At 58.0% G+C, this 17,642-nt stretch overlaps 1 protein-coding gene across 5 annotated transcripts; it reads left to right on the top strand.

Moving 5' to 3' along the window:
* Positions 1-1,301: 1,301 nt before the first annotated feature.
* On the top strand, positions 1,302-15,876 carry LAT2 (linker for activation of T cells family member 2). Of its 5 annotated transcripts, none has more exons than XM_077140972.1 (14): positions 1,302-1,453; positions 5,527-5,612; positions 5,871-5,983; positions 6,420-6,459; positions 9,019-9,062; positions 9,245-9,305; positions 9,461-9,498; positions 9,806-9,841; positions 9,923-9,953; positions 10,420-10,475; positions 11,077-11,139; positions 11,464-11,535; positions 11,880-12,003; positions 14,676-15,871. In XM_077140972.1, the coding sequence occupies exons 3-13, from the start codon at positions 5,890-5,892 to the stop codon at positions 11,987-11,989; spliced, it is 645 nt and encodes a 214-aa protein (XP_076997087.1). In that variant the 5' UTR covers positions 1,302-1,453; positions 5,527-5,612; positions 5,871-5,889; the 3' UTR covers positions 11,990-12,003; positions 14,676-15,871. The 5 variants fall into 5 exon arrangements, with proteins under 5 accessions (XP_076997087.1, XP_076997086.1, XP_076997089.1 ...); XM_077140971.1 differs by having other exon boundaries at positions 1,303-1,453; positions 5,530-5,612; positions 11,880-11,999; positions 14,676-15,876; XM_077140970.1 differs by having other exon boundaries at positions 1,304-1,453; positions 5,530-5,612.
* The last annotated feature ends 1,766 nt before the right edge of the window (positions 15,877-17,642 follow it).

Below are 17,642 nucleotides of genomic sequence, written 5' to 3' on the forward strand. Positions count from 1 at the left end.
CTGCCACCCCAGAGAAGGGTCCAGAGAGAAACGCAGACCTGGCCCAGAGAAGTGGCCAGGGCTGGGAGGCCCTCAGGGCCTTTCTTGGTGCCTCCAGCAGGTGGAGCTGCCACTAACAGTCCCACAGCCTTAGTACCTAGGCAAGTTAGCTGAATGCCATAACATATGGCACTCCACATGTGCTCGTGGGATGTGCACTTATTGAGTTCTCCCTGTGTGCCAGGGACCCTTCTCAGAGCCCCCGCTGGTTATCCCACTGACCCTGGGAGGAGTCACACCCACAAGTCTCAGCTGAGAAGGAGGGGCTGGGCGGACAAGCAGCCAGCTGTCAGGATTGGGAGGGCTGTCGATAGGCTGTGCTCACCCCCCCACCCTGGCCTGCTCCCCCCAGGCTGGTGCGGGACCCAGCATCTCACCCGGCTCGTCTGCCCTGTCCATCCGTCAAATAGTCGTGGGATGGGACCGAGCTCCCGGGGCATGCGGAAGGGATGCTTGTGCTGCCTTCCCCCCGCTTTCAGCTTGTCTGAAAGTCCATCTGTCTGTCTCTCTGGCTGTTATCCCACCTGCTGTGCCCCTGCGTGCATCTGCCATGCATCTGTCTGTCCCTGTCCACTCCTGTTCTTTGAATCTGTGACTCTCTGTGTATATCCACATGAAGTTCTAGAGCTGCGCACACCCATATGTCCGCAGGCATCCGCTGCCTCTCTCTCCTCTCCGACTCTCTCTCTGGTCTCTCCCCATCTCTGTCTTGCTCTCTGTGTGTCTCTGACAGCCTGGGAGTCTCTGTCTCTTGGTCCATCTCAATCACTCTCAGTCTCTGCCTGTCCCTCTGTCCCTGTGTGTCCCTGTGTATGTCTGTGTGTGTCTGTCTCTCTGTTAGTGTCGCTGTGTCTCTCTCACTCTCATTTTCTCCCTGCCTGCGTATCTCTGCCTGTGTGTGTGTCCGTCTCTGGTTCTCTTCCTCACTGGCTGGTGCGTGTTTTCAGCACGTGTGAGAGGGTCCTCTGTCCACGCGTGTTCTCGGCACGTGTCTCTGCGTCTTCCTGCTCTCTCTGCCTGTGTGTCCCCGTGAATACCTGTTTCATTCTTTCTCCCTGTGCCTCTGTGTGTCTCTTCCTCTGTCTTTGTGTTTACGTGTGTATATTTAGTGTATGCGTGTGGGTCTCCACGTCTTTCTGCTCTCAGTCTGCCTGTGCGTTGATTCAGTGTCTCCTTCTCTCTCCTCTCCCCCCTCCTCCCCCTCCCCCTCCCTCCCCCTCCCACCCCTCCCCCTCCTCCGGCTCTCAGGGCGGCCTGTCCAGCAGCAGCGGATGTGTGAGATGAGATGATTCAGTGGCTGACAGGAAGCCCGCCGCCCTCCCTGCCGCCCGCGGGGCTCTGGGCTGTGGGCTGGGCTCAGGCAGGTGTGTGGACCCAGGACGGGGCGGCCGCAGTGAGAGCCCCCGACGCTCAGGTAGGCCTTTCCCGGGGTGCGAGGCAGGGGTCGTCCGGCTGCCCCGACTCACCCCAGGGCGAGGGGTTGGGGGGAACAGGGGCTGGCCCTGGCGGTCTGGAGAGAGAAGTCGGCGCCCTGTTGGGGGGTTGGAAGGCTGCCGGGCCTCCCCCTGGGCCGCATGCCCGCCCTGGGGTGCCCAGAAGGAGGGACTTGGTTTCTGGGGCTCTTGCCACTCCCCTGCCCTGGCCTCCCCCAGCCCGCACACCCTGGGAAGGCCCCCGCGTGGACCCCTCTCCACCAGAGATGAGAGGCCAGGCCCAGCAGCTCCTGGCAGACCTGGGCCCACCAGCCTCAGTTTCTCCATCTGTAAAATGGGGGCTGTGAGCTCGCTGCCACAGGGCTATGGCAGGCTGGGGTAGGGTCCACAGGCAGGAGTGCCGGGTCCTGCCCAGGCCGGGTCTCCCTGCTCTCCCCTCCCGGCTCCCACCCTGCCTTCAGCGCACCCTGCTGGGCACAGAGGCCCAAGGCGGGGCATCGGGCTTGGCCAGGCCCCCAGCAGCCACCTGCCCTGGGGCAAGGGCTGCCCGAGCCCCTCCCCCCACCAGGGTATCCCGGACCTCGTCTGCAGCCCCAGATCGTTTGGGAAAAAAGATCCAGACCCCAGAGCAGAGCCCCCGGCATGAAGCCTTCCCAGGGCTCAGGCCAGAGACGCCTCTCCCTCCGCCCCCACCCTCTGCCTTCACTGGGCCTCAGTCTCCCCATCTGCAGCCTGGGAAGGCTTCCGGCCTGAGGCTCGGGTGCTGCGAGGCCCACAGCAGGCCTCAGCACGGCCCCGAGGACTTCCCCGCAGCCGGCTTGGGTGGCAGCAGTGCTCATCTGAAAACTGCCCACTTCCCTTTATGCTATTTTGGCCGCAGGGCTGTGGGGCTGTGGCAACCTCCCCTGCCCTCCCCTCTGCACCCACCCCTGGGGGCCCTCTTGGGACGAGTCGGGTGTGGGGAGTGCAGCCTCCTTGCCCTGGCACCCTCCACCCAACCCACCTGCTCTGGGAACCCAGACTGGGGAGACAGGGCAGGATTTAGTCAATCTGGGGGCAGTAGGGGAAAGAGGCGGAAGAGTGTTTGTTAAATTAGTCTCTCTCGGTGAAAATAGTGCATGACTTTCCAAAAATTAATGATTAAAAAGGACCAAGGAGCATGGGGTATGGAGCCGGCCCACTTGAGGTTGGCATTCTGACTCTGGAGCTTGCTGTGTGACCTCGGGCCCAGCGCGTGACCTCTCTGAGCCTCCATCTCCTCTCTTGGCAGAGGGGTCGGGGCGGGCGCTGTATGTGTCGGTGACAGATGACGGGCCAGGGCAGACCCCCCAGCATGCACCTGCTCTCCCCTAGGCCCCAGCCACTCCTGGGGCCCTGCACCCACCGTGACCCCGAACGGGACTGTGGAGTTGGCCTCAGGCTGCCAGCCCCCCAGCCCCATTCCTCTGGGACTTAGCAGATACCAGCTGCTCACCCTGGCCACCGCCACGTCACCTGCATCATCGCGTTCCCTGGTCCAGTGACAGTCCTGGGAGATGAGTGTCAGAACTCCCCCCATTTAATGCTGGGCCCGAGGGAGGCTGACCTGTGCGGGCAGCATCTCAGAGCCGCGGTGGGGAGGAGCTGGGCCTGGGTGCTCTGCCACGGTCTCGGGGTGATGGAAGGGGCAGCAGAGGGCAGCAGACCTGGCCCCAGGGCCTCGAACGCCAGACCCAGGGCCACGAACTGACTCCTGGGGTCTCGGCAGAAGCTGAGTCGTGCTCGGTCAGGCCCTGCAGAGACCAATACTGGACACGCAGCTGGCTCTCACGGCCACCATATGGGGGGCCCACCCCTGCCGCAGCACCGGGGTGTCCTTCAAGGGCAGAAACCTCAACGTCCTGCCCGCGAGCCGGGAGGACAAGGGAGTCCCCAAACCAGCCGCCGCCAGTGACCCCCTTAGCAAGTTTCTCCTCGCGGGGCCCCGCAACAACTCTGCGGAAGGCACAAGATCGACCCCACTTTATAGATGAGAAAACTGAGGTTCGGAGACTCGGGCACAGCTGGGAGTTGAGGCCAGGAGTCCTCCCCCCGAGATTGGGGTGCTCCCAACTTCACACACCATGAGATGGACCTGGGTCACGGCTCAGGAGCTCGGGGTGGGGGTGCCGAGCAGGCAGGGGGGCCGGGGACACGTGGACCTTCCTTTTTTCTCACGTGGGTCCTGCTCATTCCCACTGACTCACTTGGGGAGAAGCGAGGGGGCACCTCCACGTGGGGCTCCTGACTGTGTCTCAGCGCTGCCCGGAGATGCGTCACTATCTGTGTCCCAGCCCGGGACCAGCACTATCTCCCCTGGAAGCCGACTCAGGAGCCTAGAGAGGTTCAGGCATTCCCCTAAGGCCACACAGCCAGCGAGTGAGACAGTGCAGGCCTGGGCCCCTTCTTCCCCTAAGTCCTGGAACTTCACCCAGCCTCGCTTTCCCCAGCTGCGAAATGAGGAGAGCCCCCTTCCCAAGAGGAGCCAGCTGAGGCAGGGGGAAAAGCAGATGCATGCACAGACAGTAGGGGGCGTAGTCCCACGAAGGCCCCAACGGGCCCAGTCCCCACTGCCCTCGACTGGGTGCCCAGCAGCTGCAAGGAGACCGGGCAGCTGCCCTTCCCTTCACCGAGCCCCCCACACACCCTGGCCTGTCTCCTGTCCAGTTGGCCCTTTGTCGTCACCCCAGCACATCTCCTCATAAGCCACCACAGGCAGTTGCTGCTCTCAGACTCCCGTGCTATCGCAGGCCGTTCAAGCTCAGAACTCACCTCCTCCTAGAAGCCTTCCCTGACCACCCGAGCCCAGCCTGATCCCCTTCCATGACAGGAGGGATCTGGTCAAGCAGGGGGTTAAGAAATAGACATTGCATTCCTGGGTTCCCCCAGGAGGCCATGAACGGAGGTAGAAAAGAACCCTTAGCCCTAGGATGGGGTAGGGGCCCCTGGGAATTTCTGTGCATGAGGCCTCAGGGAGCAGAGCTGGGTTTACAGGAGGCATTGCCCATGGTGGGTGGAGCCTCAGCCCAGATCTGGGTCCCTGAATGGTGTTTTTTTATTTTTATTGCGGTTGTTTTTTATTTTATGCTGATAAAATATATGCAACATAAGATTTTCCATTTTATCCTTTTTTTTTCTTTATTAGAGCAGATGTAGGTTTACAGAAAAATCATGCAGTGCAGAATTCACATATACACCCCTACTCCCTCACGCATGCAGTTTTCTCTCTCATGAACATCTTTTTTTTTTTTTTACATGGGCAGGCACCGGGAATCAAACCCGGGTCCTCTGGCATGGCAGGTAAGCATTCTTGCCTGCTGAGCCACCGTGGCCCACCCTATCATGAACATTTTGCATTCATCGGGCACATGTGTTACAATATTACAGAAACAATATTACTGTAATTATATTATTAACTATGACCCACGGTTTACATTACATTCATTCTCGGTGCTGTACAGCCCTACAGTTTTTTTTAATTTTTTATAATGGCAACATATATGCAACCTAAAATTTCCCACTTTACCCTCTTTCAGATGTGCAATTCAGGGTCAGTCACCTCACAGTGTTGAGCTGCCGTCACCACAGCCATCAGCAAAGCTCTTCCATCCCCCCAAACAGAAACTCGCTCCCCGTTAAGCAGTAATTCCCCCCTGTCCCCTCCTCCCCTGGTGCCCTGTACTCTACTCTCTGTGTCTCTGCACTTGCTTCTTTAGATATTTCATACACCTGGGACCACACGGTACTCATCTTTTTGTGTCTTTCACTTAGAACAATCGTTTTGAAATTCATCCACGTCGTAGCAGGTATCAGAACTTCATTTCTTTTTCCTTTTCTGGCCCAGTGAGATTCCACTGGTGGACGGACCACATTTCATTTATCCATCATCAGTAGATGGACACTTGTGTACCTTCCCCCTTTGGGCTGCTGCAAGCAGTGCTGACCAAGTTATCTGTCTGAGTCACTCTTCTCAGTTCCTCTGGGTATATAACTAGGAATGGGGATGCCTGAGTTTAAATCCTGTCTTTCCACTTAGCAGCTCTGGGATGTCCAGCCTCAGTTTCTCTGGTTGTGAAACCGGTGCGCCTCTCCCTCCAGGGTGGTCGAACGGGATAACTGTGGGTGAGTGGAGAACTGCACGCACGCCTGTGGTGCTGTCTGGTGGGAACCCAGAACCTTCCAGCACTTACTAAGCCTGGATGATGGGCCCGGGGGCTCGGGGGCTGGTTTGGGGACAGATAGGGGTGGGGAGTGGGGAGGGAAAGTGGGGCTCCCATGGGGCTTGGCCGTTGGGTTGTTAGGGGACAGTGGGCCAAACCTGAGAGCTGGTGCTGGTCCGGGGGACTGAGCCTGCTCACTGGTCTCCCCGCCTCCCTGCAGGAAGGAGCCAGGCGCAGACATGAGTCTGGACGTGGAGCTGCTGTGGGCAGGGGCGTCCCTGCTGCTGCTGCTGGGGGCCGCGGCCGGCCTCTGTGTGCGCTGCTCCCGCCCAGGTAAAGTGGGGGGGCTGGGGGAGCTGCTCGTCCAGAGCTCCCCACATGTAGGTGGCAAGGTTGGCCCTAGATAAGCCGCCTGAGCCAGGGCATGAAATCCTGGGGTTGGGGGGAGTTTTCTGAAGAGCCGCCTGGGGACAAAGGGTCTGGTTCACAGGAGTGGGGTTGGCTTTGATTTTGCTGGGTGGAGGGGACCAGAGGAATTTCTCTGGACAACAGCGGGGAGGCTGAGCTGCTGCGGTCCCCGCCTGCCTCACACTCTCCTCTCTAAATAAACGGGACGAGCAGGTACCTCTGAGCTGTCGGGTGGTCCACTGTGGCCGGGGGCTCGCCCTGCACGTCCGGCCTGAGGCTCGCAGTGGGTACAGGCGGGGCCTCGGGTCTAGGTCACTTTCCCCGCTCCGGGACACTTGGTAACCTGGGTCTGTTCTTGCAGGTGCAACAAGATCCGAGAAAATCTATGAGCAGAGAAGCCTGTAAGTTGCCCCGGCCAGTCCTGGGTGTTTATGCCCTGGGCAAGGAGGGGACTGTGGGTACTTCCTCCATCCCTTCCCGCACCCCTCCGCTGGCGCTTCCTCCATGCCAGATTCTAGCAGGTCCCACACAGTCAGGGAAACGAAGGAGGGAGCCTAGGGCCGCCAGGCTCTGCCCTAGCCTGGGTCTGGGAGGGCTTCTGGGAGGAGGTGGTGCTGGGCTGTTGGAGCAGCCACTACCCAACCTGCCTACCAGAGTGCCCAGAAATCCAGGCAGCCCAAGTCCTCGGCCTCCCCCTGCCCCCAGCCTGGGGCCACTGCCCAGAGCTGGCTCTGTGGTAGGCAGAGGGGTCCGCCCTCACAGTGCAAGGGGGACAGCCACCCGCAGGGACCCTGGGTGCAAAACAGATATGAGCTGTGTCTGGGACTCCCCTGGAAAATGCAAAGGAGCTCAGCAAAGGATGTGGGCTCGTCCCTTGGGGGACCACAGGAGGCTTTCTAGAGGAAGTGGAAGGATTTCAACAGAGAAAGAAGGTGAAGAGGGCATTCCAGGGAGAGGACAGATGGGCAGAGTCATGGACAGAGGACCGACAGGGCAGCCAGCCCCCAAAAATGAGGAGCTGGGTGTGGGCAAGTCTTGAGAGAGATGAGGCTGCTGGTGGAGGGAGAGGCTTTGCCCTCCCCAGGGGAAGGGCCCAGGGGAACCCAGAACCATGGAAGCAGGGCCTGATGTGGGCAGGAAGCAGGATGGCGGGGTGGGGGGGCAGGGGTGGAGGGAAGGCGACAAGACGGGGTCACGACCCCAGGCCAAGTGGAGGGAAGGGGGACGGATCAGGGATCCAGGTACCACTGGACGCTGCAGACCTCGGGGCTCAGGGTCAAGACCACCCAGCCACGTCGGCCCCAGCCATTGGTGCCTTTTGAGTGAGCGAGAGACTAATGGCCAGCCCAGGAGCCTCACATGCACACCCAGACCAAGCCTGCACGCTTGTGCACGCCCACACATTCACCCGCACCCTCGCCCATGCATGCGCTGCTCACACACAAAGCCGTGTGTGCACGCTCAGGCAGGCACTGGCGTACAAACACGGGCACACACGCCCTTTCTCATTTCCTTTTGCAACTGAAAAACCACCATGAGATTTGAAAATAGAATTGTCCCATCCTTACCCCCCTGGGGCCGGGGCTGGACCTTTTGAGACTTTTTTTTTTTTTTTTTGGCTGCTTTGCCCTCTGGGTTATCACCTGACCCTCCGCCAGGGGTGGGCTGGGCTCCCCTGGGTGCTGCTGGGGCTCCCCGTGCCTCTGCCCCAAGGCAGTCCCAGAGCCTGGGCATGGCCGCTCTCCCCTGCCCCTTCAGCCTCTGCCAGCCCCAGGCCCTGGTTGATTTTGAGAATTATGAACTGTCAGGGCCAGAAACTAAACCTCGTCCTGTAGGAGGTGGGATGAGGAGCCCAAGAGAGGGAGGAGTGGGGAAGGGAGCTAAGGCTGTCTCCCCTCACCCCCCACCTAATCCCCTTTTCTGTCTCTCCAACGCCTACCTCAGTTGGATTCAGTCCCACCAACTTGCATGGAGCAGCCACTTTGTATGCCAGGCCCAACTCCTGCCTCACCTCCTCCAGGAAGCCATACCTGATTTTAGGGTATCCCTCCTAAACCAGTTCATCCCCATCCCCAGTCCCCCAGGAGCTCCCTGGGGGAGCTCTGCCCATTCCACTCCAAGGGAGCTGTCCAGGGACCTGCTTTAATGATTTGCTGAATATCCTCAGTGTGTGACCTCCATTCTCAGTGTGTGGCCTCCATTCTCAAGGGTATCTCATAGTCCAAAATGGCCCATGGTGCTCCAGCCCTCATCTCTGCATCCCAGGCAGTAGGAAGAAAGAAGGGGTGGGAGAAGACAAAAAGGGTGCACCCCAGCTTACAGTGCCCCCTTTAACAACCTTGGTTTGCCTTTCGTTGACACGTGGCCACACCAGGAGCCAGGAAGGGTGGGGACTTACCTGGGTGGTAGGTAGGTACCTAGCAGCATCTGCTAAGCCTGAAGTTGTACCCCCAGTTGTGGAGTAAATGGTGTGTTTGCATATCCCGGGAAGGTGGTGCTCTCTTGGAAATGTTGAACACTCCCTGAAGGTGGAGGTGGGGACAGCCTCTCTGTCGCCCCTGGTTGAGGTTATTCTCCCCAAGCTGTGACAGTATCCCTCAGGAGCAGCTGGGCTCAGAGCCTCTTCAGCCACCCCCACCCTCACACCCCTGAATCTCAGAGCCACCTCCCCAGCCCTGCCCATGGACCCCTCCCACCTGTCCCGGGGGCCCTGGTGAGGCCATGTCAGGGGCTGGGTCCAGCCCAGGACCACGGATGAGGAGTGGGCACCCTGGGAGCAGGACAGGGGCAGCCCGAGAGGCCTTTGGTCCTGAGACCCAGAGGGGTGGCAACTCCTCCACCCTCTCGCCCCTCTCCATCCCTCTCTGTTCTTCGTCCCCATCTGTCTGTCTCTCCTGTCCTCTGTCCCTTGGGCTGTGGGCAGCCAGGCCCTGGCTTAGCACCGCCCCATGCGTTTCCAGGCATCAGAACCAACAGAGCTTTGCAGTGGCCCGGACCTACTCCAGTGAGTCTCCAGAAGCGCCAGGGCTGGGCTGGGGTTGGTGGTGCTCGTGGAAGAGAGGCTCCGGGTCAAGGTCCCCTCAGTTCCCATCCCCCCGTGGCCATGCTCCAGGCAGAGCTGGTGGGGTGCAGGGTGGCAGGGACCGCCCTGGCCAGCCCAGCCCATACGCCTCTTGCCCTTTGCAGTGGTCAGGCAGGTGTGGTCAAGGCCCTTGGCAGAACCAGCCTCTGACGTGGCACCCACAAGGTAGGAGTGGGGTCCCTGTCCTGGCCCCATGGGAGGGGAGGAGAAAGGTTGAGGGGGTCTCCCCACTGGCTGAGCTTTGTCCTCAGTTCACCCCCTCCGGAAGCCCTATCCCCCCTGGCTGAGCCTTCAGTCCCTCCTCACCCCCTCCCCTGCAGGAAGGACAAGCTCCTGCAGTTCTCACCCAGCCTCGACGGTAAGTGACCCTGGGGCACAGAGTGGGACAGGGGTGGGCCCAGCTGCCATGGGACTCGGGCAGGTGGACACCTGGGTGACAGGTATTGAGCAGAGGAGGAGGGCAGCCAGCTTTCCCAGAGGAGAGACCTGAGCTGGGGTGGGGAGGGCTGGTGGCATTGGCCTGCCTCGGGGGAGGGGACCGAGTCCACGTGCAAAGGTGTGTGACCACCTGGGCCTCCTGGGCTGTGCAGGCCCTTCCCTGGGCAGCCAGAGCCCTTGGCCACTGGGCAGGGAGAGGGGAGCACTGAGCCTGGCTTGCCTTCCAGACTCTGCAGCCCCCAGGTACCAGAACTTCAGCAAAGGTAGGTCGGCCCCAAGGGGTCGGGGCTGGGGCAGGTGTGGCCCCTCCTCCGGCTCAGCCTAACCCTCACCTCCTCCTTCAGGAAGTAGATGCGGGTCCGATTCAGCCTACATGTGAGTGGCTTTCTCACGGCCCCCATTTCCTGCCTGCCACTGCCCTGTCTCCCCATTCTAGAAGGTTCTGGGTAGCCACCGTGCCTTAGGGGGTCGAGGGATGGGGACATGGGCCGCCTGGGGGAGACTCATCCTGCAGCGTCCAGTCCCAGACGAGCCTCCTGGAGTCCCAGAGGGGAAGGGTCCTTGGGGTTGTCCCCTCATTTCACAGATGAGAAAAGTGAGGCCCGGAGCAGGCTGGGTCTTGTCTAAGGTTTCAAAGCAAAGTCAAGGTGATTAGAGCCAGGCTGCCCAGCCCCAGGGAGGCTCCGGGGACTAAGGAGGCAGGGGTGGAGGGAAGTGAGGGGCGAGCGGCGCCCGGAGAGCCGATGGCCCGAGTGGACCTTGCTTCACTGTCCCCCCAGCCCTGTGATCCCTGTACTGCCCCCACGCTTGACTAGCAACCTGTGCTCTGCTTTCTTGGCAGAGACCCCATTGCCGGGGACTTTCACCAGTGGGGAAGGTTCCAGAAGACCCTGGAAGGTGAGGGGGAGGGGACGAGGCAGGGGAAGCTGGTGGCTGGGGAGGATGAGGGGTTTGGATGCACTGGCCACAGCTGATGGCAGGAGGTTGGCCTTGCAGGCGGGACACCGCCCCACCCCCACCCCGGCAGGAACGAAGGAGCGGGGGAGGGAAGGGTAGTGGGCGTGGCCCGAGTGCCAGGCAGGGATGGGGGTGGGGAGAGAGGAGGGGCCACCGATGGGGTGGTGGCTGCAGGGAGGGGCGGGCAGGAGGCTGAGCAGGGTTGGGGGGCACATCCGGGCCATGGAGAGAGGCCCAGGCAGGGGGTCTTGGCTGATGCAGCTGCCGCAATAGGCTCTTCACGCCTCACCTCTGCTTGCCAGAGGGAGAAATTGAGGCCTGGGGGTGGGAGGTGCCTGCTGAGAGGGCACAGGCTCCCCTGTGTCCGTGTATGATCTCGGAGGACAGGGGAGTCGGGGCCCAGTCCCCGTTAGGGAACCTATCCGGGAGAGTGCTCGCCGCCCTGGGGACCCGGAGGCCGTCTGCAAAGGGAGGGAGGGGGAGGAGCGAGGCGAGAGTGACAGGCCCCCCGCGTCCCCTGCGCCCACCTCCCTCTTGTCAGATGAAGACGATGACAATTCCTACGAGAACGTGCTGATCTGCAAGCAGAGCCACCCGGAGTCCGGTGAGGCTGCCAGCCCGGGTGGGCATGCAGGGGCAGGGGCAGGAGCGGGGGCGGGGGCGGGGGCGGGCTGGGGGCACTGGGATGGGTGGGGGCGGGGAGGATGTAAAGGTCTTGCCGGCCGGAAGGATCGCCCTTGTTCTCGTGCCTTTGGGTAAAGTGCTGGCCCCCGAGTGTCCTGGGGTGTAGGCACCGTCAGCTCCCAGCACCTCCATGGGAGGAGCAGAGGGGGTCCCTTCTGCCACGCAGGGGCTGCCCAGCACTAGGCCCAGGACCCTGGGTGGAGGAGAGGCTGCCCCGCCACCCATGCGTGTGCTCCCCCTGCAGGCGATGAGGAGTCTGCGGATTATCAGAACTCGGCTTCCATCCAGCAGTGGCAGGAGTCCCAGAGGCTGGGGGGTAGGTGCCCCAGAGCCACTGGGCTGGGAGGGTAGAAGAGGGTGGCAGTGGGATGGTAGCCTGGGAGGGGCATGCTGGGGTGGGGGCTCGGGCTGATTCCGTGGCAGACCCTCCAGAGCGTCGGTGGCTGCAGAGACCTGGCACGTGTCAGTCACCTTGGGGCAGGCAGCCTTGGCAGAGACAGGTGACGGGCCCCTGTCCAGTGTCGCTTTTCCTGCAGCTCTGAGCCGGTCCTTGGGGCAGGGCTGTGGACTCAGAGCCTTGGGCCCTGGGGCATGGGCGAGGGCTGTAGTGGGTGCATTTGTGGGAAGCACCCTGACACCCATCTGCTGGCTGGTCCGCAGAGCTGGTCCCCAGGGCAGCACCTCAGTCCCCGGCGGGGAGCCCTGATGATGACGGTGGCGACCCAGATTACGTCAACGGGGCCGTGGCCGGGGCCCTGGGGGAAGCCTAGGAGCCCCAAGGCAGGTAAAGTGGCCCCTTGAGGCCATCCCAGGGGGAAGGCGAGCACCGGGCTGGAGGAGTGGGGCGGGTTTGGCAGGGGCCACGTGGGGGGAGAAAGGGGGCGCCTGTCTGCCATACACCTCCACGGGGCTCAGTCCTGCCTTCCCACCCGACCCAGGCCCCTGCGGGACCAGGTCACCCCACCATGGTGAGGACGGATGCCGGGTCCAGATCTGAGGCCACCGGGGCTGGGGGTGGCACAGGCACAGGGCCAGCCCTGGGTGGGGAGGGGGAGGCGTCAGCGCCGGGTGGGTCCCGCAGCTCCCCTTTGTCCCTGGGCCACCTTGGACCAGTGACTCAACCTCCAGGAACCCATTTCCTCACTGGCAACGTGGAACCAATGGTGCCTCCATCTTCGAGAGGCCACTGCGGGTTACTGTGGGCTGGAAACCCAGGAGGGACAGCGGCTCCAAGGCGCTGAGGGACCCCGCCCCCCCAGTTCCAAGTGCTCACTCACACATTTCGTTTTATTTTTAGCTTTTTATTTTGAAATAATTTCAAGCTTACTGGAAGTTGTAAAAATAATATAAAGCCATTACAGAGAATTCCTATCTACCCCCACCCAGATTTACCAACTTTTAACATTTTGCCACATTTGTTATATCATCCAATCTATATCATCTATCCAGTTATCTAATTTCCAAATATCTGAGAGTAGGTTGCATACTTGAGCACTCAGTACTCCCGTGTACATTTCCTGAGAACAAGGATATTCACTGTGGAACCTCATTACTTACCAAGTTCACACACCGTTGGTAGAAAGCGTGCAGCCTATTCGGGTTTTTTTCCCTTCAGTGCATCCATGCAGCCTGCCTCGGGGCCTCCCCTGGGGGGGCCCAACCTGAGAGCCAAGGTGGCTGTCCAAGGGGACCTGGCACCCCGTTTTAGGCTTTTTCTCCTCCATTATTAGACCCAGCCCAGGATCATGTGTTGCATTTGTTAGTCTTTTTCAGTCTCTTTCTCTTTTTTCTGTGCACACGCATGTATCACATAACCTTTCCCCTCTTACCCCCTCCCAAGCACAGAGAGGCTACACTGCTTGTCCCGGGGGCTCCCTTAGCGAGGAGGGAGGGACAGGGACCCTGACTGGCCCAAACTGCACACAAATAAATCCCAGACATCTGAGAGCCAACACCCCTGTGGTGGCACAGAGAATAAACACACAGAGACCAGTGCAGAGTGCTGGAAGGCAGTAAATGCTATGGAGAGAACTCAGGCAGAAGGTCACATGGGAGAGGCGGTGCTGCAATTTGAAGCCCTTTGCTGAGCTCCCTTGTGGGGAAGGTATTCTAGGCAGATCTTGCCTCCCAGGAAGCATCTTCCCTCTGCGGGGAGGCTGGGAAGGAATTGGTGGCCCCCGTTCAGGCAAAAGGCAACGTCTTGGCCCACAGTACTGGCAGTGGCGCTAGGGAGATGTGAGCAGAGCCTGTGTTTTGGAGGTCGCACCCACAGGAGGTACTGCAGCACCAGATGGATAGAGAGAGGACTTGTGGGTGGACGGCTGCATGTTTTGCCTGAGCAATGAAAGGATGTTGTTGTCAGCATCTAAGGGCGGGAGGGCTACAGGAGGAGCAGGTTTGCAGAGAAGGCCATGAGCTTATTTCTGGACGTGAGTTGGAGATGCCTCCTAGACACCCACTTGGAAGCTTGGAACGGGCAGTTGGGTGGCTGAGCCTGGATTCAAGGGAGGGCTTCCGGTCCTTAGTGCACGCTTGGGTGCTGTCACTGCATAGATGAGATGGAAAGTGAGAAATCAGTTGACTGTAGAGAGAGGAAGACCAAGCACCGAGCGCTGGGCTCCTCCCATGTCCAGAAGTTGGGGAGATGACGAGACAGAAAGAGGAACTGAGAAAAGCAGTCAGAGAGGTAGGAACAATGTAGGAAGAAAATCCAGTGTTGTGTCCTGGCAGCTCATCACAGGAGGGTGTGAGCAGCTGTCAAGTGCGGCGGGGGGAGGTGGGGGCAGCAGAGCCGAGTGGGTGGTCACGGGCGATGCAGTTGGGGTGGGAGGTGTGGCGGAAAGCCAAGGTGTCTCCCTCCCCTCCCGGAGAGGAGTTGAAGAAGGCAAGTAGCGGTAATCCCTCAAGAAGTTTCAGCATGTGGGAGGATGACAGAAATGATCCAGGAGGTGGCAGCTGGGGCGCGGGCTACAGCCAGACAGAACCACTCACCTCCTGGTGAGTGCGCAGAGAAGGGTGCGTTCTAGCGTCATGGATGCCCGAGGGCCAGGTCTTGGGGGTCAGATAACTTCCAGGGCTCTCCATCAATCACAGCTGAAGACAGCTGAGCTCCTGCTAAACAGAACTTGATAGTACTTTCTGTGTATTGGAAGGCCAGACCTCAGGAGGTGTGTGTCCTGTCCCAGGCAGCGTCCAGGTGACGGCCACCAGCCATCTCACAGAGGGAGGGAAGGGTGGAACCACCCAAAAGCCTTGGCTAAGTCCATGGTGCAGTCAGGACCTCAAACTAAAAGCAGAAGCATCTGGAATAAGAAACCTGGGTCAGCGCTGCCTGATGGACGGGCTCTCTTCTCAGCGGAGGGAGGGCAGCTGGACAATCCCGCCCCCCTGCCCCTAGGAGCATGTTAGGAAAGGTAACCTGTTCTTTGTAACAAATCCCTTTTGTCTTCATTGAAGGAGCCAAGGCAGGAGCAGAGGAACTCACCAAGCTCAGAGAACTATTTATTGCTTCCCAAGGATCACTTTTCCAAAACTGCCAACGTTTAAGCCACCGGGACACGGTGGTCGCTGGTGATGCCCACTTGGCTGTGGGGCCATGCTGGGAAGTGGACAGTTACGCGTGGAACAGCCAGCATGGAGCTCGGCCAGCTGAGCCCTGTCCCTGACCTGGGCTTCCACAGGGCCCGGCTGGCACCTGGTGCCAAGGCCGGCGAGTGCAGCTCCCACTGTGAGCTGATTCCCAGGGGATGGGGCAAGTTGCACCCCCCACCCCCCATATCTAAACATCATAAAACAGATATTCGTGTCCTTTTGCTTTGAATTTGGATCCCAAATTGCTTATTAACATTGGTAGCTGGGATTTTTCTTTTTTTGAGGCATAATGGCACGGTAGTTTAATACAACCACCAGCCTTCACAAAATAATTTTACTTTGTGCCTGGGCTCGCAGCATCTTGCACTGTGACATTCCTGTACACACATGAGCATTTCATCCAAGTGCCAATGTTAAAGAAGTAAATTAAGCAACTGACTATGCAAAAGAGACACTGTAGGTTATTTTTCTTCTTGAATGATTTTTTGTGGGATTGTTTTTATGACTGATAAGTTTGTACGGTTAATTTATGTAGGTGGAGCCATATTTAATATTCCAAACTTCAAAGTAGAGACTGTTGTATATTTTATCTCTTACTGAGCATTACACGTACTTGATTTCAGCATACCACTTAGGGGGACCCTGGCCCTCCTGTGATTTTGGTGGCAGCCTCTCCTTTCTTTGGGCCCCAGTTCACTCAGGAAGAAATGAGGCTGCTGCCACTTTTTGCAGCGTGGCAACCCTTCAGTGGAAGTGTTTGCTGTGCTATGTGCATCTGCTCTGGAGAAGTGGCAGTCAGAAAAGAGTGGCCATGGGCCTCTTGGGTCCCCTCAGGTGTCCTCAAAGCCTCCTCTGCTCTGGGACTGGCCTTGGCGGGGCTGAGCCGGCAGGGCAGTGACAAGTTGTCACGTGGGAAGGGCAGGGACCCAGAGGGACCTTCTGAGTCACAAAAGCCACTCACAGGATATGAAATACTTCCTCCAACCTAAACTTTTCAATAAACCATTTCAATTTAAAAGTTGCAATTTTCCCTGTGTCTGCTTTCCCCTGCTTCATGTAAAAAACTGGAATGAAACCCTAGAACGGTCTTTCCAGGTAACCAGGGCCAAGCCTGGAATAGAAAGTGAGAGGCCGGAAGGAGGAAGAGCTAACACAGAAGCTTGGTCCCAGGCCTTGCACTCCTTCCAGGAGGCCACATGGATTCTCTCCGAGAGAAGAAATCCACACATTTAAAAAATGGAAGGAAAAAAACAGAGAACCAACTGCTCACCACTTTTCCCTTCACATGCTGAAGTCCTGCCTCGGCTCACAGGCAACACTAACGTTGAGTACAGGCCAGTGGAGGTTAAGTGCTGGGCTGTCTGAGGACGCCAGCTCTGCAGAGAAAATACCTGGGAGGAGTCTCACCTGTGCTGTTACCAGCTGCGGAAACTGAGACACCCATCTGGACCCAGTGTCCAGTGTCCTTACCTGCAAAATGGGGGCTATGGTTCCCTTACCTCACAGGGACTGAGACACAATGATAAAAGGGTTGAGAATGTATGCAAAGGTATCCTGTAAAGCTTCACCTTGCACTGTCTAAGGCTTTAATTATTTTTTCCCCTCTTAATCAAAACCCTACCCCAAGAGCCAGTGATCCTGGAACTTCCCTGGGTCCATACGGTATCTGGTATCCCTTTTCAATGACAGGCTCTGGATAAGTGACTGGCAGGTTCCCCTCCCTGCTTCCTCCCTGCTGCAAAAGTTCAGGGCTAGAATATTTCTTGAAGATGACTGTATAGTGATAGAGCATTCACAATGTGACTGTGAGATTGTGAAAACCTTGTGTCTGATGCTCCTTTTATCTACCTTGTCAACAGACAAGTAGAACATATGGAATAGAAATAAATAATGGGGGAACAAATGTTAAAATAAATTTAGTTTGAAATGCTAGTGATCAATGAAAGGGAGGGAGGATAAGGGGTATGGTATATATAATCTTTTCTGTTTTCATTTTATTTCTTTTTCTGAATTGATGCAAATGTTCTAAGAAATGATGAATATGCAACTATGTGATGATATCGTGAATTACTGATTATATATGTAGAACGGAATGATCATGTGTTAATGTTTTAGTTCGTTTGTTGCTAAATTTTTAATTAAAAAAAAAAGTTCCGGGCTAGAACCCTAGAACCCTCTATGTACCAAACTGAAGCTAGGGGCTAATTTAAAAGACAGAAGAAAAGCATGGAGGCCAGGCTGCTGTTCCCAGCACCACAGGTGCCTGTAAGCACCACTCTGGGACCCCACAGGATGGGAGAAGCCCACATGACACACAGGTACACTCTCAACAGGAGCTTTCTGCATTATCACCTCCTTCTCCTTAACATCATTCTAACATCAGGTCTGGGATTTGCTTGAAAATAACGTAGGAATGGGGTAGAGTTGTGGGTAAGAGCACAGAGGAAAGTCTGGCTGGGTGCTGAGAAAACTGGTGAAGGTGGATGAACAAATGAAGGTTCACAGTATCAACTGCTCATCACTTAAAAAAAACAGTATTGTGCAAAAAAGGCAATACTGCAAAGTCATATTAAAGTCACTGGGGAGTTCTAAAGTTGGGGGTGCATATGGCCACATAGAAAAGTGACATATTCAAAACCTTTCCAAGGGTGTTACTCTAATCAGCCCTTCCAAAGCGCCCATCCCCAAGGCTATCCTGAGCAGTCCATATGAACAGATTACAGAGAACCCTGCCCTCGCCCCGGGCACATGGCCCCTTCGCGCTTCTGCACAGCTGATGATGGTCTTCTCTTACCCTTGTGCGTTTGTAGGATGCTTGGGGGCTGCACAGAG

Source organism: Tamandua tetradactyla, chromosome 23, assembly GCF_023851605.1.
Source record: "Tamandua tetradactyla isolate mTamTet1 chromosome 23, mTamTet1.pri, whole genome shotgun sequence".
In the NCBI taxonomy this organism is placed as follows: domain Eukaryota; kingdom Metazoa; phylum Chordata; class Mammalia; order Pilosa; family Myrmecophagidae; genus Tamandua; species Tamandua tetradactyla.

Excerpts from the sequence above, each read along its gene's own strand:
- LAT2 (XM_077140972.1), top strand. The coding sequence starts at position 5,890 with ATGAGTCTGGACGTGGAGCTGCTGTGGGCAGGGGCGTCCCTGCTGCTG. Across the intron at positions 9,063-9,244 it reads AGTGGCCCGGACCTACTCCA|TGGTCAGGCAGGTGTGGTCA; the intron begins GTGAGTCTCCAG and ends TGCCCTTTGCAG. Across the intron at positions 9,499-9,805 it reads GTTCTCACCCAGCCTCGACG|ACTCTGCAGCCCCCAGGTAC; the intron begins GTAAGTGACCCT and ends CTTGCCTTCCAG.